The following is a 22,893-nucleotide window of genomic DNA, read 5'->3' as shown; positions in this document are numbered from 1 at the left end:
AGTTTCTTTACAGGTATCACTTAGGTCCTCGAATTTCCACTCATATGCTAGGCATTTGAGGGTTTTTTCTGGATTGTGTTTGAAGAAGCAGGTAGATCCTATTTCCGCTAGTCTCTTTCTGGTTATGCAATATTTGCAGGACGATGCTAGCCTAGGCCGATTAGTCGCAACTCTGAAGGTACAATTGGCTGAGCTTTGGGATTTTCGAGGCTCATGGTGGAAATTGAGGGATGAAGAGAGCCAGATGCCTAGGTTTTTCCAAGGTTTGTTGAATCTCTTTCCTAGGTCTTTTCAAAGCTTCCAGAGTTGGAGTCATCAGTTGGTCTTGGATGATTTAGCGGGCTCCCCTTTTGAATCTCTGGATCAATTTTATTTAAATATTCTGACCTTCAAAGCGTTTTTTGGTGGCATTAACATCAGCTGAAGATTAGGGGAATTGGGTGCTCTTTCTTGCAAATATCCTTTTAGTAAAATCTTCCAGGATACAATAGTTTTGGTTTCGGTTCCTTCTTTTACTCCCAGGTTAATTTCTCTTTTCATTCTCAGCAGGAAGTGGTTTTTCTAGCTTTTTGTCCTGCTCCATCATCGGAGGATCGCACGTTGCATTGCTTAGATGTTGAGGGGTCTCTTCTAGTGTATTTGTGTACGGTCGAAACCTTTCGGAAAGAGGAATATTTGTGTATTTTGGGCACGCAAGAAAAGGGGAGAAGTCAGCTACTTACACTTCGAGTAGATCGATAGGCTCTCTAATTTTGTATGAGGTGAAAGGTAAAACACCCCTTTAGGAATTTAGGGACGATCTACGCCTGGCATGGCTACTGCAATGGCTGAACTACAGGGTGCTTCAATATAGAGATTGGTAGGACAGCCACGTGGGCTACACCTTCCACTTTTGTTAGACTGTATAGGATCACCTAGTTGGAATGTCCTGATAATGTTCTGGGTCACACAGTTCTGTCCTTTATGAGGTAATAGAGCAGGTGGAGGAGAAGGGCTAAGAGTAATGCCATTACCGGTAAGTTATAGAAGCAAAATCTGCATTCAGGCCCGGACTGGCCGTAGCGGGCACCAGGCAATCCCCGGTGCGCCGTACAGGTGGGGGCCGGTTTTGGGCCCCTGGAGGCCGATTTTGTTACATGGCCATTTTTACAGCATAGCTGCAAAATCGGCCCTGTAACAAATCGGACGAAACCGGCCCTGGCAAAGAGCTCGGTGGCACCCCCCAATCTCCCGGGGGGGGGGGGGGGGGGGGCGGCCGAGCACCTTGCCAGGGCCAGTTTTGGTTCCCAGTCCGGTCCTGAATACATTGAAAGGCCATGGGTAGCAAAAGTAGCTTTCAAGCATTCTTTGACCTCTGATAACATCGCAGCATTGACCCTTTGCCCGCTTGTCCCACTCTCAATGCCTCAACATCAATAGCGTTCCCTGCCTACCTTCTATAAACCTGCATGCTGGGGAGCAAGGATGTCAGGTGACTCTGCAAGAGATGAATACCTTTTTCCCCCCTAGAAAGGGTGTCTGTGTAATGGGTACAGTTTTCCTAGTAACACAGAACAACATTTTTTTGTAGACGACATATTTTTCTGAACACAGCATACAACAAGGAGTTTCAAAACAAATGTATGCACCATTATTTCTGACCAGTGTCACGTTTTTATTTAGAATGTAGAAAAATACACTCTTTAGCATAAGGTAAAGAAAATACATACATTTGAAATCGAGACTAGTGCGAAACACACTTATGTCTGTCACTGTGAAATAATTAATAGCATTAGATCAGTTTGCATAAAAGCTGTACAAAAAAAAGTTTGGGAATCTTGAGAAAGAAGGATATGACAAAGTTGATTTCGTTTTTTTAACAAAGTATTTTATATACATTGGAATAAAATAATCCAGATTTCCTGGTACTCATTTTCTGACGTATTTTACAACTTTATTTCTGTGTTGTATTAGTAACAAATCTATAAAAACATCAAATATTCTTATAAGTTTTCTGATGCTTTTCTCATAGCTGAATATTAAATACAAGATTAAACTCTTTAATACAATATGCAAGGGCAGCACTAAATGAAAATTCTCGGTGTGTTATGTGATTAAAGCAGAACTCGCACCTGAAAATAAAACAAATACACCCGATTGTCCACCCTCCATCCACTCCACCCAAAACCAGCTTTTTTCAGCGGTTCTGAAGGCACATGTACATTTGGTGGTGTTCATAAATCTAGATATTATGCCCTACAGCATAAAAAAGTTCCCCCTCAGAATGTTCTCCAGATTTAGCGTTCAGTGAAAAATATATAAGTGAAAAATAATAGTTGTCGACCATTCCTTAGTTGACAAGTAACATTTGCTGCATTTTTACTGTTTCTTCACTGAAGTGATATTACTGCATTAATCTACAGTGTTTAGTAATCCGCCTAGTTCAAAACACATGATAACAGGATGAAATTGACAAAGGTAACAAGGACATTTGAAACTATTGGTGAATGTGATAAGGAAGTTGCCAATAGGACCACCCCTTTCGGCCAAATTTGAAATGATGCATGCTCCCCTTGCCATCCTCAAATGAAATATAATGAAAATGAAGTTGAGGCTCTGTCAAGGCGGCACACAAGAAAGATAGGAGACATCCTGTGTGGGCCTTTATGTTTGCTTCCAGATACTAGTACGCCTGTTTATTTATCCAGATCAAGACATTTTAACACAGTTATACTGTGGTCAATGGAACAATCAGGTCGACCCTTAGACTTTGGCTTAGATTTGGCCCTAGCACCAAAGATTGTGCATCAAGGAGTTTATCATACTGTGAGCTTTGCTTGAGATACCATTGTATAACAAGGAAAGCATTGCTTGTGTTATTAGGATATGTGATCCTGAAAACATTTGAACCAGGCAACCTAAGACACTTTGGTTTATAATGTAAGTAACCAAGGGACAGATGTATCGAGCTTTTTTGCATTTGCAAATGGCCAGATTCGCAGAATTGGACCAGTTGTAATCTCAAAAAGGCAGTTTGGCATGTAAGAAACCCACATTGCGAACATTACCGAATTGCAGTTTGGGTTTGGGAGTACATACCGATTTGGGATTTGTTAGGGGTGTGTTTAAGACATCCTTCTGAATAATGAATCACAGTGGAATGTATCAATCTTTTGCGACTGAAATCCTGCCGCAAAACATTAAGACTTTGCTGACTATTGAAAGGTAGCGGTAAGGCATTCGCAAATTGAAAGGGACCTTCTAGGGACCACTTCTCATCTGTGAATACTGAGACATATTATTAACACTATGCAGTTGTCCCCTGCAAAGTGCCTTTTAGTACAATGGTCGGTTTGGAAAAACAGAATGGACTTGGTAAAAGTCAGTGCGCATTTTGTGACAACTGTTACCAACTCCATTCTTCATACATCTAGCTCCAGGTCTTCTTAGATGTGTATTCATATTTAGAATATCAAAAAACATGTTTATATTGATATGCTTTTGCTTGTGCAAGGTACCGTTATACTTTTTTTAAGATAAATCGATATCTGAGAACTTTGAGGGATTTGTTTATGCACAATGAAACAGTTATCACAGGAACCTAATTTGTGAATGGACAGGGCAGGAATACAAAGAATTGGTGGTTCATTGTACAAAAACCAGGCAAGCTGGCAGCATGCTTTATGCATACACAATCTATCCTGAGAACGTGGTGAATGTCAGAAGATGTCATTTATGACATCTTAGAGCTTTATTTAGGGTTGAAGGAGACACACATTTAATAGCTTGGCTTATGCAAAAAGTGGATGTCATCCTGGCAATCTGGATTTATGTCAGGGTACTTAGAGGGTGAAATGAGCGATAAAAACTAAATAGGGCTAAACTGTCCATTAAAGTCTTTTGGCAAATGCCCATAGGTGGACCAGCCGAATATTAACCATTGGGGTTGCTTCTCTGAGCCATTACATGTGATAATCAGCTGTCCCTTCACCCCCATCACGTGAAGGGATAACGGACCAGAGACAATAAAGTAAATTATGTTTCATTAGCATGATTAAAGACAACAGTTTCTGATGAAATGTACAATGCTACAACTCCTCTCTCCCAGAGCCATATGTATGAACAAAGGGATTGAAAGACTTATTTCTTTTCTCTAGGCAATTTTAGCAGAATGTTTTTTACTTAGGCACATCTGGGGGGCAACATGTAGATGCATCCTCTCCCTGCTGCTGGTGGCATCTTTTGCCTGCTCCTTAAGCCAGGCTCTTCAAGATGTTGGCCCATGCAAAAGGTCAGGCATCATGAGAGGTTGCTTTATGGTAGAAGTAAGCCAGCACTTTGGCAGATGGTAAGAATGTGGTAGGTTATTGCATCGTGAGGTTTCATTTCCGGTAGCAAGTAAGCATCTACAGAGCCTGATTTATGATAGATATCAATAATTAGCGTATGTTGGAAAGATATAAACACCTTGTTTTGTTAGAATTCAAACACATTTGAGGTTTGGCAGATAGCAGAAAGTGAGTCTATAAAAATATTTGTTTATGGAAGTAGCCAAGCATTCTGGAAGTTTGGTTTATTCAGGACCACGGACATTCCAAGAGACTGGTTTGTAATACAGATCAGATGGCAGGTGAACGTGGTTTACAAAAGCAGTTGGGCGTTCTTAATGTTTAGTTTATGTTGAGGCCAGGATCTACAGATCGTGATTCATCTTGGAGGCCAGAAACACAGTTTCAAAGCTTGTCAAACACTCTGACTGGCTTATGGTAAAATTCATGCATCACAGGAGCTTTTTTGAGGGTAGAGGCTAGTCATTGATAGAGCTTGGGTTTTAATAGCAGGAAGGCATTCTGAAAATTTGGCCTATTAAATGGAGCCAGGTAATCCTCAAACATGGTTAGTGGTGGAGGTCAAACATCAAATCAACTGGTGTCTGAGAGAAGCCACTTATAATGAAAATATAGTGCTTGGAAGAAGCCAGCCTAGACATATGGTTTTGTGGCAGAGGCCTGGCATCCAGAGATCTTAGTTTGTGGTAGGTGACTGTCATCCAGAGAACTTGTGGCTGGGTTGCACCCTAAAGAGGACATTATGTCAGCTTGATGTGCAGTAGAATAGGGATCTTCTGATAGTTTAATTCAGGTGTGAGGCTAGGTATCCAAACAGCTTGATTTATGTAATAGATCAAGAAACAATTGGATGGGAGTGGGCATGCAAGTTTATATGTGCCTTTCTTAGAAGTTATGCCTTCTGAGAGTTTGGTTAATGGTTGAAGAAGGTTGACACCTGGACAACTTTGTTAGGAAACAAGCTTCCAATTATGATTGCAAATAAAATATTTTCTAGAGAAGCTCAGTAGCCTACACGGCAACTTCAAATTTGCTATGACACGTGGAACCTCCTAGTCAAAGGATTCCAAATAATGAAGTTTGTACCAATATTGGTACAGTAAGGCAGTTCTTGGTATCAGTCAGTGGTGGAAGGCGGTACAGATTAGAAGACACACAGTTCTGAACTAACCAAGTCACCATGCAGTAACTGAACAATGACTGGAGTTTAGTGAGGAGGCCACATATAAATGGAGTCTATTAAAAACAAAACAACTGAATGTAGATAGTCGAGCGAAAAAATGTGCTGAAGACAGAAAGTTTGTGCTGCCAAAATCTGCACTTCACATATGCCTCTTCCTTTAACATGGTAGCATGTTTAGTTCAAGCGTAATAACCAGGTTTAATAAAAGTGCAAAGGAGAGTGAAAAAGCCCCTGAGGAAAAAAATGAACTATCAAAACTTTACAGAATAATATTCATATTAATTTGACAATCAAGCAGGACATTATTGCCAATATTGGTATGTTCTAGTGAATAATATAGCCTTATAGCCCGCTGCTAAAGGCCCTCAACCTGAGTAACAAGGGAGTGGGCCTTTAACAAACAGTGTAGCTTGAGGCAGAAGGTTTATAAGGCTATTGGAACATTCCACCCCCGCCCCCCAAGAGTACTATGTTCTACATTGAAAAGGCAGAAACATAAAGACAAACATTGAAATGTACGAGCAGAAGGTTTATACCAGCCTTTATAAACCAGTAGCGACTCCATTATCTTCAATGAAGCTCCCAATATTCCAATGTTCCAATAGGAAATAAAGGTTGAAATCGCATTGTTGCCCTTTTGGGGTGACCTAAATCCCCCCCAATCTATCAGATTTTTAATTTAAGCATTTGTGATTTTGAATGTAATGTAGTCAGGAGTAAATAATTGTTTTCTGGGCAGTTGTGAAATCATAAATCCGATTTAACAGAATTAGCTAAGAGAAGCACAGGAATATTGTCATACTACAAACAATATTAAGCTGTGAAAATGACATCAGAATGTGTTCACTCCTTGTTAACACAGTTATGATGCTGGGAACTAATGTCCTTTATCACAGAGAAGTTTCAAGTCATTCCCGATCCCTACTTGTCATATGACGTTTTGGATTTTGTTCTTTTTGTGGAAGATTCATCCTAATAAAAATACTTTATAGAGGACCATACATATCCCGGTTTTATCACATCACATTGCATACAAATTAATTTAAAAAAACACTTCATGTCTATTCAATACTCAAAGAGGTCAGATTGCTCCAAGCCATACAGATCTGCTAACATTTTAAATCTGGGCCCCCAATCATTTAAAACATCATAATCTATGTCTGAGTCCGAGGAGCCTGACTCCAAAGAGCTTAAAGATTCCACAATAGATTCAGATCCCTCATATCCAAAAATATGCAGGGTGTCATAGGGGAGAACATCGCTATCGTTGTCTGCCTCATCCTTCTTCACCTCAATCATGAAGGCCATATCTCCATTTCGGGCAGGCTTTTTAACCTTGGCGTACAAGCATGGACCTGGCGCCATTTCCATCCGGGTCGTCATGACGTTCCTGCGGACTGAGTTGAGCACAGAGACGTCGTAGCTTGTGGTGTCCATTTCTCCACCACCCTCTTCGTCGTAGGTGACGAGCTGCTCATGAATTTCAGCCACATTCTTTCCCAAGATATTCACATCCTTCCTGTATCTCTGGCTCAGTATTATCAGCAGGGTGATCACTAAGGGAAAAATGTTACTTAGTTAGTTGACACTGGATATGGCAAATCATTCTATATCTTCTGACGTTGAATATTAATTGAGGAAAACCATTTTTCTACCAACATAAACATTCAGACCAATTATGTAGTAAATAGCAGAAACTGAATTGTCTATTTGTCGTCAGAAAATAGTGGTTACTTATACCCAACTCAAAGGAACTCATTATACTGACGTCAGAAATATATAAGGAAGAGTCGCTCCTGCTGGGATTCATACCCGTGATTTTCGGGTAACAGACAGTCCTCTGGAGCTGGTGCTCCAGCCAGTGAATAGATTAGTTACCTATACTCAACTTTTAAGCAAAAGCTGGTAACAATGTTGGCAACAATTTTCAGCTTGCAAATTCGATTAGCAGAGATCAACGGTTGTTGTTTTTGAGTTTGTTGACATTTTTTTACAGCTCCACATCAGAATGAATGATAGTGAACCTCTGTAAACATTTGAGGGGAAACAGAAAAACAGTATTTGCATCATGGACATCATGTAGAGGTCCCCAGGGGTACCAGCAGTGAGCCCTGGTAGTGCCCTTGATATCCGTACTTCACAGGAAGAACACACATAGGGTTCGTAGCTCTGTTTACCTTCAGCGTCCAAATGTAAGGGACTGCCCTCTTACCTGGATTCCTACTTCTGAGAGAATACAGTTCCTCACCCACCTTCTGTGCAATATAGGGGAAATTATGTGGCATAACGGCCAGAGCTGCCACATTTGGCACAGGTTCAAGGCTTGGGTCGGATCAGCCTCCTATGATTCTGGGCAAATCATTTAATAATACTGTGACCACAAAAAATGTATACGTCCTTGTGCAATATAACTGGTGCTCATGTAGAGCGGTCGACCTTCGGATCGAGTTTGCACTACATAAAACTGCAAAAAAATGCTGTCCTTATGAACAGGGGCTGCATTACAGATGCACATTAACCTTTTTAGGTCTCGCCTGCATTGCAGCGCATGCCCTGCTCGCTGGTGAGAGATTTTGTGAGAGAGGGATTTCAGAAAGGGGCTTTAAGCCCGCCCCTCATTTCCATTGGCTGGCATCACCGTTTATGCTAAACGGTGGCCTGCCATTGGAAATGAGGATTTTTTGTGGACATCCTTTTGCCTCCGATCCCACTGTGTGGCCTGCTTTGCTGCTGTCGCAAAGCACTTTATTATCTTTATGGGGCCATGTGTTTCTAAATCACGCTAATTAGAAACACATGGCACCATAAAGCTGAGATATTGATGCTTGTTTTTACTTTGCATTCTGGGATTTGTCCCTTTGATTGTATAATGGGATGTACAAGACTGCAAGGAAGAAAAAAGTTAGTAACTCATGTATGTAGTACTTGTCACTTCTCTCACTGTCAAAAAGAGCCCGTTCCACTTCATTGTGTAAAAAACATTTTCTGCCCACTGCGGCCATTTAAAAGCTCCGCTGTGAAGAAGTGGCTCAAAGAAAGGTTGGTTGAGGCCTAAACCTACCACAACAAACACTCCTGATATTTGCATTAAGCGGGATAACGGAAGCTCGGGTGGGGGAAGTGATGCTTGTGTTTTGCAGCTGTGTTTGGTATCGCTCATCTCGTCCTACACGCCACACCACAGAGGATGTACCTGCCATAAAAATGTATTTATTTAAAATGGAACACGTTCTCCTTTCCCCCGTGTCGTGTGCTGGCTCCTGTTCCACCAGCACGGCTCAGACGCATGAAATAGGGTCTGTGCTCTGAGAGGACGTGTCCCATTTCTTCGGCTTTCATTTCTAGAGCGCAGCTTCAGCAAACACTAAAACACTTTTGTGGAGCTGTGAAGGTTCAGCCCGGCTGTGTGAAAAATGAGAATAGGGGGGAAAGAGGGGAGGAGGATGGAAGGGAGCCCCCTCTTGTTTTGTATGAGCTCGATGACGCCTGCCTAAAGAATACCCCATGCTGTTCCAGCTACTGATCTAACATTCTGCAAAATCTCAGCCTTCCAAATTCCCTTTAATTACACATTAATCCCACCCTCTCTCTTTTAGCCCCTGCAGACGGGGCTGGGGGCTCCAAGCGGCTGTGGGAAAAAGTCACTGTCTAACATCCCCTTTTAAATGCTGGGGTTCGGCGTGAACACCTACGCACATCAGTATTTTGCACGTGCAGACGCGGCACACACAGGCAATGACGCACGTGAACACCCACCACAAAAAACATGCGCGATTGTTGAGGTGGCTTCATTCTGGGGCGAGTTCACCTGCACTGAACAAGCATTGGCAAAGCCAATAGGTCTCGTTTTGTTTTCCTTTTGGCTTTGCTAAGGTTTCAGCCTCCAAAAAGAGCAGAATGACGTACTATGTGCATGTGCTGGCAAAGGTCATGGCATGATGGCGCCCAGCGTCATGCGTTATCCATTTACATGTATCCCAAGCATACAGCATGTATCATCATTTTTTTATTTATTCGTTTCAAGATGGTGGATGCCACTCGCAGCGGTAAATAGTAAATACATTAAACGGCACCCACCAGGCAAACCCCAAATATTGAAAACCAACCCTCTTTAAAAATAAAAAGCCGAAAACTGAAGAAGGAAGCAAGGAACACAAGGGAGGGGGGAGTGAACACTGGGGGAGACAGGAGCAACAGAGGGCAAGGAAGTACAATAAAATACAAGCATTAAAAATGCAATAGGTCTTGCCTTTCATTAAGTTAAAGCCATTAGCTTAGCTATACAATACCAGTAGCAAAGCAAATGGCTTTAACTTAATCAAAGGCGAGACCTATTGCATTTTCAATGCTTGTTTATTTTTTCAGTGAGCGAGTCACCAGGAAACACTGGTATACAAAGGGAGCATGTTAGTAGGGTTCAAGCTCGAGTTTATGAACCCCGACCATTGCTAATTAAGTGTGGCCCTGTACCTTGGTGGATCAGTCATGTATGGCCTTGTTTAGGCGCAAAAAAGTGAGGAACAGAACGGTTTCCTTTCTTCGGTTTCCGTGTCTGCAACTAATTTTACTTGTAGCGATAACTAAGAATAAAAAGAATGTGTCCTTATTGAGGCAGTTGAAAACACAAGAATGACTACAAAGTTAGAAAAATTTTGGAGGTGATGAGATGTCAAACAAAATATTTTTTTTCATAACCACCAAATATTTCATTTTACGCCCATCTTTTTACGTGCTGAGTTCACCGCCCCGGCAGCGGAGTCTCCGCAGTCACGAAGTTACTATTAAATTGTTTTTGTGAATAGCGAAAAAGAGTAAACTTACACAAAAGTGTAAGTTTACCTTTGTGATTCTGGCCCAAACGGATCAAAGAAATAAATGTAAAAGAGAGAAAAAAATAAATGAAAGTGGTAAAGTAAAGGGAAAGGGAAGGGATAGGGAAATAAACACATAGAAAGCAAGAACGAAAGACTCGGCAAAGATATTAAATCAGAGGAGCAGTAATGATTGAGAGAGTGCAGGAGAAACAAGCATTGGTAAATGGATTCGGTTTCACCTACGTGGTTAATAATAAGTTTTGTTTTGTTGTAAGTTGTAGCTCTGTGAATAGTTATGCAACATAAGTTACTGAAAATTCTGTTAAAGTGTTATGACTTGTTTTTAAGAAAAGCACTATCTTGTTTTGTTACTTGTGTTATTATAAAGCGGGGATATTAGGTAATAGTGGTACAATCACAAAAAGTGATTTGCCCCAGATCACAAAATGTGTACAGGTGCAGGAATTTAACTCCAGCCTTCGGAGAAAATGGACCATTTATAACATCCAAAGTGAATGCTTAAATATTTTGCTTAACCGTAAGTCAGGTTGGTGAAAATGTTGCATGTCGATATTTAATCACAATGTCCATAATTACAAGCCTTCGTTAAATGCCATTCTTGATTGCACAAAAAACTTGTGAATTTTGCATAAAACAACATATTCCAATGCTGTGAATTTCACTGGCATACTTTAAATTTTGCATTAACCTATCTCTGTGCTTGTTGAATTAGAACTTAAGAGCACAATAGAAGCAGCATCAAAGGAAATTTGCAAATTGCGAGGGGAGGGGATGGAGAGATGTGGCAAAGAGAGCAAGAGGTGGGGAAAAAGAAGAGTAAGAGACATAGGGGATGAGAGGTGAGGTGGCAGAAAAAAAGCAAAATACTTATTAGCTTGTGATAGCTTCAGAATTGACATACCAGTTAGTATAGCATGCACAATGCCCGTGAATCTGAGTTCAAGTGGTGTGAGGGGGGAATCTGCGACGGACGAAGAAAAATGGAGCAAATGACTTTTGCTGCTTGTGTAAGCAGCACATTATGAAAATAGGACAGTTTTAAACGAAAGTTTTGCACAACCGTTTTTAACTAAAGTTTTGCACAACAGTAACAAATGAAGCACACTAATTTGTGACGCCCAGAGCACCACGTTTCACCAGTCAATATATATGTAACTAAGCGCATAATTTTTTTCAACTTTTCTAATAAGAAAAATCACTAAAGGGTCGATTAAAATCTTGGTCCGAAAGCCTTTAGACTTTCCAACCAAGATCATCGGTTTCAATTCCGACAGCCTCATTACAATGGAAGCTGTCGTTTTTTAAATCAGCTGGGCATTCCGGCTGGCTTCCGAGGCTCAAGGAGCCCGTCTGCCTGTCAGAACCGGCACGTAAGCCATATGGATGCCATTTTACACCGTCCGGATTACGATGTCGGTTTCCGGCAGGGTTCCAATACTGGGCTTTCCGACATGGAAACCCTGTCGGAAAGCGTCTTTGGGGGCCCCTATCAGGGCCCACTTCAGCCAGCGGCCTCCGGTTGGAGGCCGAGGGGGCACCTATGGTTGCCCCTGTTCATCCTTGCACTGTGGCCACGCAGTGCAAGGATGAACACAAACTCTTTTTTAGGTCGAGGGACCTATAAGCTGCGAAGCAGCTTCCGGTCCGGAGATCTTATGTTGTATAGTAGGGCTATAGAACCCGCCTCCCTGCCATGTCTCTCCTCCATTGGCTGGTTTCCTAAACGGAGGCCAGCAATTGGAGGAGAGAGCCGTCCCTCCAAAGAAGCTCCGTCTTTTTCGGATTTGGGGGCGTAAGTTTTGCTGTTCTTTAGACAGTGACGTTGTCCGTCACTCAGGACAGCAAAACACGCCCCCGAATCCGAAAATTTCGGAGCTTTGCATGCAGCCATTTCGGCCTGACCACGTCGGCCGTTGCATCCATCTGCTTGCTTCCATGAGCCTCCTTCTCACGAGCCTCCTTCTAATCGTTATTCATCTCTCTCCCAATGATATTTAGTGGTAGCCCTCCGCCTCCGCTCCTATCTTGCAACTAAACTACAGCTAAAGCCCCATTTGTCCGCTCCTGTTAACACACTTCGGGAAAGACAGTAACTGCTTTTGGTCGGGAGGTGGTCGCCATTTTCAACTGCGAGGGAGACAAAGCGCCCACTAGTGAGTGGAGCGGGACCTAGGTGAGCTGACATCCCCAGGCAGAGCGAGGAGGCAGCGGCTTTCTTGCTGTTCGTGTTGGTGACCCCCTCCTGTCTTCCCCCTCCCCTTGGCGCTGTTTTCTCTACCTCCCCCTTGCTCTCCTCACGCAGTGCCATTTATTTATCTATTTATTTATTTATTTATGCCATGTTATATAGCGCAAACTTTACCCGAAGGTGTCAGAGCGCTTCACAATAGGGACAGGGCTGATACATGAGACCAATCAAGTGAGCAAAGTCCAAAACAAACGTTACATTAAAGAAGCAAAATTACAATCGTGAGCCAACAAACTACAAGAGGCAGCAAGGGTGCATTACAAAATGACAATCGTGAGCCAACAAATACAAGAGGTAGGAAACGGTGCATTCCAAAAGTGACAATCGAAAGACCCGACCACCGCATAGTGTGCTGGAGTGCGACCCACGTCCAGCCTAGCTGCCGCACGCCCCGCGTGGTCCCCGTGCCCACCCCACACGCATGGGCTCCCACTCCGCACCCCGAGCATCCCCACGCCCCTATCCCAGTTGGCACCTCCGTGCCAAGTGGTGCTCTCCCCCGACAGCCTCCGACAGCACCTCACATCCGCTGCCATCTTCCGAGCCTAGCTTTCCCCGCAACAGTTCTTTTAGGCCGCCAATGATGCCCTGTACCCCCCAAGACCACCACCAGTCCCCAGCCACCAGACCGGCAACCTTCCATCAATGCATCGTGTACGTGTGTTTTGTCCTAAGCCAATTTAAACTGCTGGCCCTGCATAACGAAAGTCATTTTGAAATATGGAGCCACAAATAGCGTATTTAGAAAAACCATGGTGTTAACCCCAGTGGAGCGAAAACTTTCATTGGCTCGGCGCACCATATGCGGACTTTCTATTCTATTTGCGATACCAGCCATCCCAAGCCTCGCTTTCCCTGCAGCATTTCTTTTAGGCCGCCAAAGATGCCCCGTGCCCCCCCACGACCACAAACCCGTCCCCGTCCATCAGACCGGCAATCTCCTCCCGCTACCCGCCGTAGCTCCCTGCCTCCCCCACATCCCCCCCGCCTCAAATTGGTGCCCGCCTCACTCGGTCACTCTTTAGGAAACATGTGTCATGCTCCCTTGCGAGCCCCCCCTCCCCTCCCCTCCCCCCACCCCGCCTCCGGCCGAAGCCAGCGTTGAAGCACCATTGTGCAGCTCCGCGATGACTCGAGCGCTTAACCCCCTCCCACCGTCCTGGGCAAGCAATCCAAGGATACCAGCGCCCCCCTCCCATCTTTGAAGCCCCTTTCTGCCGTGCAACAATTGTCCTGATGTAGTCCATGCAGACCTACAAGAGCTGTATAGAGGGACAGTGTTTCCGGATAGGATTCAAGGAGTGCCTGAAAGTTTTAGTGCCGCTTTGTTGAGCTGTCATGTGGAGGCTGGACTATTTATTTTGTGTCTGTAGACATCACAGGATTGAGCTCTGATCTCATTTGTCTAATTATGAGATTTATACTGTTGTGAGTGCGCCAGACTGAAATGCACTGCTATCGTGAATTATCGACTGCTAAATAGTCGAAAGAAGAATTCGGACAGCAATGGATTTTAACCACTTTTTAAAAGGCATGGCTTTGGTGGAGCTCTAAAAATAGATTTCAGTGAAATAAGAAATAGGATGTTTCTGATTCTTACTGTCTGAGTCTAGTGAGCCGATGGTAATGCAGTGTAGATCAGTTACCTAACACACTTTGAGTTTGTGAATATATAAGTGAAGAACTACTGCTTATCTTGTATTTCTTGTTTATCGCAGAAACAACCCAGATGCAGTGCTTCAGACATGCATGAAAGCCTGCTGCTTCCTGCTGCTAGTGCTTTTTAGGCCGAGGGGGTGTTAATGCAGAGGTCAGTCAGTTAATGAACTGGGAATAGTCACCGGCTCCCAAACCTGTTGGGGCTGAGGAAATGGAAAGTTATGGGCAGGCAGGGCGATTATAAGATTAAATGATTAATTAATTAAACTCAACAACTTTCGCAGTAGGTTCTGCAAGCAATAATTGACACGAAGTGTGCGTAATCCGGGATGCTCTATCAGTAACCTACACCAGAATCATCCTAAACGGAAACAATTTGAGAGTTTAGTGTGATATTCAACGTCGACATTTTATAAACACGATGCTGAAAGTTGTTGCCCTGTAGCCCAGTGCTTGCAAAAGATAACGGGCAAAGCCTGCCTGCAGGAGTACAGATGGATAACAGCCCTTCTGCATACAGGTAAACTTGACATTGTACCAGTAAATCTCCTAAATTTGTGACAGCATGAAGCAAATAGAACAGATTTGCGACAAGAAAGGAAAATAAGCCAATGGGTCTCGCGGCTTGCCTCTTTGACTTTGCCAATGGGGATCTCTTTCCTTTGCCAATTTTTTTTGCTGATGCCATCAAGACAGAGCCTCTGTTCCCTGCTTGTCATCCCGGTTTTTCTGTGCCTATGTGTGCGTGGCTCTGTCTGTCTGTGTGTGCGTGGCTCTGTTCAGATTCAGAGTGCAGAGTGCAGAGTGTGAGTGCAGAGTGCAGATTCAGAGTGCAGATTCAGAGTGCAATGCCATTTATTTAACGATTAAGCTATTGGCAATGTAAATGACCATGCTATTTATTTATGATTTAAAAAAAAAAAGTCATGAGCAATGTCAATAGCTCTACCTTTAATAATGCCGAGACCATTGCATTGTAAATGCTTGTTCTGTATGGGAGCTTGTGCTGCAGCCGGTTTCTGACCGCAGAACAAACTCCCATACAAAAAGGTTGTTTGTGACCATACCATGCGCGGCTACATCACCATTAGGCAGTTGGGACCGTCGACCGGAGGTTGGACGGACCTGTATCTGCGACTGTCTGACACGCAATGAATATGTTCCATTTCTTATAACATCAGTAGAAAAGAGTGAAAAATATCTGGATCCATGTTTTTTTTAAAAACAATATTCACAGACCAAGTTTTCTTTGTAAAAATGAATTAAATATGTAACATATATTCCAAGCCATATTGACATGATGTATTTTTTGCAATGTGTCACAGTTTGCCTCGTCTGTTGCTGCGCTGGAGCAAAATGCTTTAAGTAATTTCGCAAGCCAAAGAAATGGTGCAGAATGCAGCTGTTGTCTTTTTAGTACTTGTGAATGTGTTTGTAATGTAATAAGTGTGTGGGAAACCAAGAGAGCGTTGGCTGGCACACAACACACAACATGTGGTCTGCTGAACATAGAGGGCCCGATTCACAGAATGAATTTAAGACTAAATCCTAAACTTACTACTATTTGGTATTCACAGAATACACTTACTACTTTCGGGATTCACAAAGTGAACTTACTACTTTCGGGATTCACAGAATGTGCTTACTACTTTCGGTATTCACAGAATAGATTTAAGACTACTACCTTTACGTCCGCACTCGGGCCGTAAATTCAGGCCTGGAGGCGGAGCTTATGGCTTGGGGCGGAGCTTACGGCCCAGAGGCGGAGCTTGCGGCTTGGAAACTGAGCTTCCGGCTCAGAGGTGGGTATTTAGCCATGGCTGAAATCTCCACCTCTGGGCCACAAGCTCCGCCTCCGGGCCGTAAGCTCCGCCTGTGGGCCGTAGCTCCACCCCCAAGCCGGAAGCTCCGCCTCCGGGCTGGAATTTACGGCCCGAGTACGGAAGTAAAGTTAGTAGTCTTAAATCTATTCTGTGAATACCGAAAGTAGTAAGTTCATTCTGTGAATCCCGAAAGTAGTAAGTTCACTCTGTGAATCCCGAAAGTAGTAAGTGCATTCTGTGAATACCAAATAGTAGTAAGTTTAGGATTTAGTCTTAAATTCATTCTGTGAATTGGGCCCTGAATGTTCCTACTGCTATAGAGTTTTTAAGTGAGTGTGTGCAAATAGGCATTGCTCATTCTTTTAGAAGCTCACACCAGCCTTAAATCTCATGAACTCTGGTTGCACATTCTGTGGCTAATTAACTGCTGATGGTGGATGAGCAAGGAAAACAGAACTATTTAAATGTTCTGCTTTCGCACATGTCGGGAACAGTATATAAGCGCATGGTGGAGATTATGTTGAACCAATTGCCGGCAATCCGGCTTAGTGAGTAAAAACTCAGCGCCAAATTCCTGTGATCCCCAGATTATGAACTCGAATTCTCAACAGGGCTAACAAGGCCTTTCATCATTATGTGGTTTGTAAGCGGGGTACCGTTACATAGTCTAATACCTACACTTATTTTATGAAAGGCCATAAAAAGGAAGTGACTCGTATTTGAGGCATTAAAACGTACCTAGTTTACAGCAGGGCATGAGGGAGTCGCTGCTAACAGTAAATGGTGAGCTGGTGACCTCCACTCGCCTGCGTGCATGCTTGCAATCAGCCGTGGCCACTGGCTGCTCACAGCAACAGTGTGCCTTACAAAGAACATTTCATCACAGCAACAGAAGCATCTCTGACATTCAGTGACGCTAGATAATTAGTTCCAAGGCATCGGAGGCAAGAATTTAATAAAAACAAGGCAATGGAGGCAAAAATGTAAAAAGAAATGAGTGCTGACAGGACGAGATAAATGATGTTAAGAAGCATGCTCTAAATGCGTGCAGCCAGGGACAGATAACAAAATGCAAACAGTAAATGCTGTGCAGCCTTAAGCAAAAACAATAAACGGTGCGTGTGTGCAGCAAGCAAATTAAAGTAGTTCCACCCATCAAAGCGAGAAGCGGCGAATGAGAATGAGTACTTGGGCCACAGGAGACAGATAAGAGAAAGACACATGGAACAACCGGAAATAAAATGCCTACAACCAATGAAAAGGAGGAAAAGTCAACTGACAAACACACAGACCAAAAGGAAAGTAAGTCCCTTTTAAGATATAGTAAATACAATAGATTTCACAAGCCCAGTGCAAGCAATGCACAGACAAAACCTAAAAATGTAGAAAGAGAAAGAACAAGCGAGGAGAGAGCAAGGGAAACCAAACAGAGGAAAAGGTAGATGTATGCAGTTGTAGAGAGTGATGTGCATGAAGAGGTAAGTCAAGATAGAGACTAAGGGGCTCCGCTCATTATGATGTTGTGACGTTCGCCACCACCGAGCCGGAGGTGGCGATAGTTATGACATCGTAACCAGTGAAACCCCCCGCCATATTACAATAGCGGGGGGGTTTCGCGGCAGACGCAAAGTGCATCCATTGCTTTTCCGCCAGTCGGCAATCATTCTGGGAGGGCAGGATTTTTGATCTCTAGTTTACCACTCCAGATCTAAACCCAGTTCAGGTCGACTGAATCTTTATTGCCTGTCATTGAGGAAAGAAAGTGCATCCAATACCAGGTTAGTTTGACTAATAATGGGCTCGACTCTGAAAAACCACATACTACTTCTAAGTTTCAAAGGTTTATTATAGAGTCACGGATAATTGCAAATACAGGCATCTCAAAACGAGATTCAAAAGATATAGAGGCACTAATACAAACATATGTTCTCTAAAAACTCTTAGGCGACCAAAGAATATCACTAAAACTAATTCCAAAATCATCAGGGTTGCAAGAATAGACACAAATTGTAATCTATCCATCATTTACAAAGGAAGGAAGGAATCAGGTTAGGCTGTCCCTACTCTGTACTAGATGGAATCCCTACTTAACAAAATCCCAACCTATCAAAGGTGTCAGCTGTGAATGACTTCCTAAGAAGTTCACCCACTCTTAGTCTTAGGTGAAAACCTATGATCTCCAGTCATGACCTTTCTCTGCCTACCCATCCGCTCTCTCAAAGGTCCTCAGGCATCTGCTCTCTCTCCACCCAGGGGTGCTGTCCCTAATACAAAATCACAATTACAGTTGAAACGCCCCTCACGAGACGCCCCTCACGTGGTGTCGGTTCTGGCTTTTTCCATGATGATCTTCCTTTGGGCCTCGTGTTTAGCGTTGACCTTGCTTCCCAGGCTTCTTCTCCAGCTCGCTGATACCCCCGAAACATTCCTGAATCCTCCTCCATGTCTGTACCAGTCTCCTCGAACAGAGCTCTATTCATCAAACTCTTAATTGGAACCCCCCTCGCACCTGCAGACAGACATCCGCAACTTGGGTCCCAATTCTCATAGACTTCTAACAGAAGTTTGCAACTTATTTCTCGACACAACTCGACATGTACCAGCACGTGCAAATCAGAAAAAACCTTTTTCTCTTTTCAGGCCTACAACAATTCTCGCAGAGGTTCTATTCTCTTCAAATCCTTTCGAGAATTAAAATAACATGTTAACACCTTATTCTTTAATTATGAGAAACACTTCTATGGAATATAAATCTAACGAATAAACAGAATTACTAAATAACATAGTGCAATCCATGTCATGTTTAAGTGCACATTTCCAATCCTCTCTGCCCTGGCCATGAGGCCTGTTCCCTTCTATGCTCTGCAGCATGACATTCCTCCGTTAGCAGCTACATAACATGGATCCTGATTAATCACGTCTAATAAGACTAAATATTTTCCACACATTTCTGCGTCAGTCCCACTTCTATATAAAATCTCTATGTTAACTACACAAGTCTAAGTATAGGTGAATATATTTTCAACACTTATAAGCACTTCTATTATGGTTGTGCGACGACTTGTACTTATGGTGCACTCATGCATTTTGTTCAGTTTGCGCTCTCTCAGTTCCCCCCTTTGATGACCTCTCGTGGTCATCATCAAAATTTAAACTGAACTAGTTGCAATCCCCCCTCGTTTCAGCATTTCTAAAGCCCTCAGACTCCTGTACTGATTGTCCTGCATTGCAGCTAATCTCCGTTCCTGTTCTCTCCTGGATCTCTCCAACCTATTTGATCTGTACCATTGGTACGACCTCACCAATCCCCACAATATGATCACACAGATCACTATTATGATGATAGGCTTCAGTATATACCATACAAAGCTCTTCCCTATGTTGGCGAACCAACCTCCAACTTCACCCATTCCATGACCCACTTTTTCCCAAACATTTACTTTAGTTAGGTCTTCGATCTCTTTGTGAATGTTAGTTATGTTCATAATGACTTTCTCAAGGGTTTTTGAATTGTCTGGAATGTAAGTACAGCATTCCTGGACCCTCAAAGCCTTACAGACTCCGCCCTCCTTGGCTAGCAGAACGTCTAACGCAAGACGGTTCTGAAGCACCATGGCCCTTATCGACTGCATCTCTCCTTCCACCAGCATTAAGGATCTAGCAGTACTGGCAGACAATCTGTCTACGACTGTTGCCAGTATCCTAATTTTGACATCATTAAGGATCAGTCCTAAAAGAGGAAATGCAGCGCCAAATACATCTCCAACTATTTCCGCATCCCCCAGGTCTCTTCTCCCTCTTGTTGGGACCTTGCCCTCTATGATCTCTAAGTCTTGGGCATGGTATATTTTGGGGAAGACAATTGCCAAATAACATGATCCGTACCAGTTATCAGGTAGTCTCACGTAGGCATTTCTTCCACATACAAAATATACATTTGGAATCACTTGCATTCCTTTCAAGAAGTCCTTTGTGTAATATTCTAATCTAAAAGCATGTTCACAACTGACCTCCCCTACGAATACATTTTCGTAGTACGTTTGGCTTCTGTGAAGGCATAACTTCCCTTTCTGTGTTCGATCCAAAGCTATTGGACCACTACTACCCTTCCTTTTGTGTGCTTTCTCCTCCTCGGTCCAATCTGTCTTCCACTGTCCTGATTTTTTCAGAATCTTTTGCCTTCTATAACGCCCTATAAACTTCTTCTCGACTTCTGACACTTTGCAAGTCAGGTTATTTCTGCGGGCATGTGAAGTATCTAAAGTATCCCAAGGAATGAAGAATTTCGCCAATCTGTCTTCACTCTTATAGTAGTCCCATTTATTCATTTGCTTGTAATTTGGGACTTCTGGTAACACCGAATCATAATTAGAAAAGTAGTACTCAAAACTATCTCGTCCGTAAAATATGCTAAGCAATAAGCTACATGTAATGCCATAAGTCAGTGGGAGGTGGTGGTATCTAATGCCTTCATCCACAGACGCAGGCAGTTGCATACACACATAACAGTCCTTGACCTCCATGGCATCAACATACTAATATAACAGTTTGGCATAAGCATTTGACCTATAGTCGCCCTGGGACTCATCCATATGTAACCTACGGGTTTCTGCTGCTAATAACGCTTTCTCCTGTATTGTTTCCCCTTTCTTACTAGCAACAGTGGGTTTTGGTGTCACTACAGATTTTGCGTCTGGTACCCTTGCCTCACTCTCGTGTCCCATCACATATGATACAGTAACTACTAAAGCTATAAGAAATATCACTCCCACTATTAGTGTGCCTATTATACATTTGGCTCTGCGGTTCGGATTACCGGCCTCCATGTTCTTCAGACAGTATGATTCCTTTCTCCTATTCAACACAAAGTTCTTTCTCTTTGAGTTTTCTTTACAGTCTCTCTTGATCCTTCAGTCTTTAGAACCACACAATCGGAAGCTGGCAATCTCTTTTTGCAAAGTCTTTTTGAACCTTAACACAGACAACCCTAGCCCTTCTCCGTCAACTTAAAGGAAAAGTCCCTAAGTTTTCTCTTCTTCCACTAGGCGCTAGGTTATCCTCTCACTCTCGTTTATTTACAAAGTCTTTAAGCATCTACAATGAGGCTTGAACCAGCGGCTTGGATAGCGTAGTTCAATATTTCCAAACGAAGAATGTGCTCTTCATGACTTGTTATCGTTGTTCCGAAGTCGGGGAATTGTAATTCGGTGAAGAACATGTGCTTTAACTTGCTTAGGTAGGGAGGGTTGGGGATTTTGAACGTTAGTGACCCTTCTGTTTTGACTCCAGGCACCAACAGCTGTACTTCTACTGTGATGATGGGTTCAGTGCTGGTCACTATCACCGCCCTTATTCTCCCTGTTGCTCGTTCCCAAGACATCTGTCGCCAGGTATGTCCACTCAGGAGTGGCGTATCTTCTGCTAGGCACACGTACTCTCCTTGACCTTCTTGGACCTGTTGCTTCAGAGCCCAGAGCGCCTTCGTCCAGGTCTGAGTCTTCGGATATTGGAGCAAGGGGTCTCTCTGGAGTTGACCTCAGGCTTGACCTTCTCCTCTGCGGCCAGCTGGCCTCTTCACGCCTTGCCCTCCTGCTCCTTGACCTTCTGCTTGTCTCGTGCTCACTTTCAGCTTGGCCAGCGTCTGATTCATACTCCCAGCTACTTCCTCCTTCTGTAGCGTCGTCGGTTTCACTATTGTACTGACCGTCCTCGGCCTGGTCAGACACGCTTCCAGCTTCTTCTGGCACCTCTACAGCTTGGCTGGCCCCCTCTATGGCTTCTCTGTCCACAGCTGGACTTACATCCGAGAGAGGAGCTGTTTCTTCCAGAGGTGCTGGAACTCTCCGCGTATGGGACGCGTGGATCCAATTGGGCAGTCCTCCCACTTTCACAGCAGTATTCGATGTTAGGATGATCTGGCAGGGCCCACGCCACCGGACATCTAGGCAGCTTCTTCTGACGTGCTTTTTGACCAGTACCCAGTCTCCAGGGCACAGGTCATGACACAAGTCCTGGCACGACGGGACCTCGGCAGCCTGCACCGATCGTTTTACCCTTTCTTGGCGCCCTTTTCTGGTTCCTATTGTGCGCCGCCCTAATCCATGCATTAAGGGCTTCAAACTGGGTCTGTCTAGGCAGAGGTCTCATTGAGGTCATAACTGCTTTTAACTGATGTAATATCTCTAATCTAAACGTCCCATACTTTGGAAACGTCAGTTCCTCATTCCCTTCCGTAATCTTACACCAATTTGAAATCCACAATATAGTATGCAACCCAACATTCGTCGCCATATAATTAGCCGGCGGGGCCTCTTCCCCATCATAAGATCTCCGCCTCTCTCTCTTAAACATCGCTCTTAACCATTTAAAACACTTCATGATCAAATGTACAATTTCCTGATTCGCTATTCTGTTTACTTCCTGGTGACAATCCGCCAATCCTAGAGCGGCTTTGCTAGCTGGCCTATCACAGCGCGGTCTCACCCCTACCGGCCAATCCCAGCGCGGCACTTTCTGACGTCACTCGTCTCCCCTTCGCAGCAGTTCCCCTCCTTTCTCAGCTCGTCTCTCGGTCACGCATGCGTCCCATTCATACACTGAAAGGTGATTACTTCCGACCAAGCGATCACTTCTCTTGCCTGTGTGTCCACAGTTTATCTGTAATTGTCACCACAACTGACGAAATGCCTTTCCAGGCAATCGTCTCTCTGATAGGTTGCTTACACACAGTAACTTACGACCAGCGTCCGTTACTCACACACTCACTCTTACGTTCCCCCTATCACGGTCCTGCGGGCGATCAATGGTACCTCATGAC

The 22,893-nt window shown here is 43.6% G+C and overlaps 1 protein-coding gene across 1 annotated transcript in view; it reads right to left on the bottom strand.

Annotated features, from left to right (window-relative positions):
* Positions 1–1,630: 1,630 nt before the first annotated feature.
* CDH5 (cadherin 5) overlaps positions 1,631–22,893 on the bottom strand; it is a 294,784-nt gene continuing 273,521 nt past the window's right edge. Inside the window, exon 12 of the mRNA XM_086947719.1 lies at positions 1,631–7,067. Coding sequence (XP_086803845.1) covers positions 6,577–7,067 — 491 coding nt within the window. The 3' untranslated portion in view covers positions 1,631–6,576. The remainder of the gene's footprint in view (positions 7,068–22,893) is intronic.

The sequence above is a fragment of the Lissotriton vulgaris genome, chromosome 12 (assembly GCF_964263255.1).
Source record: "Lissotriton vulgaris chromosome 12, aLisVul1.2, whole genome shotgun sequence".
Lineage (NCBI taxonomy): Eukaryota > Metazoa > Chordata > Amphibia > Caudata > Salamandridae > Lissotriton > Lissotriton vulgaris.
The sequence above is the reverse complement of the archived record's forward strand: the minus strand, read 5'-3'. Positions and strand labels throughout refer to the sequence as shown.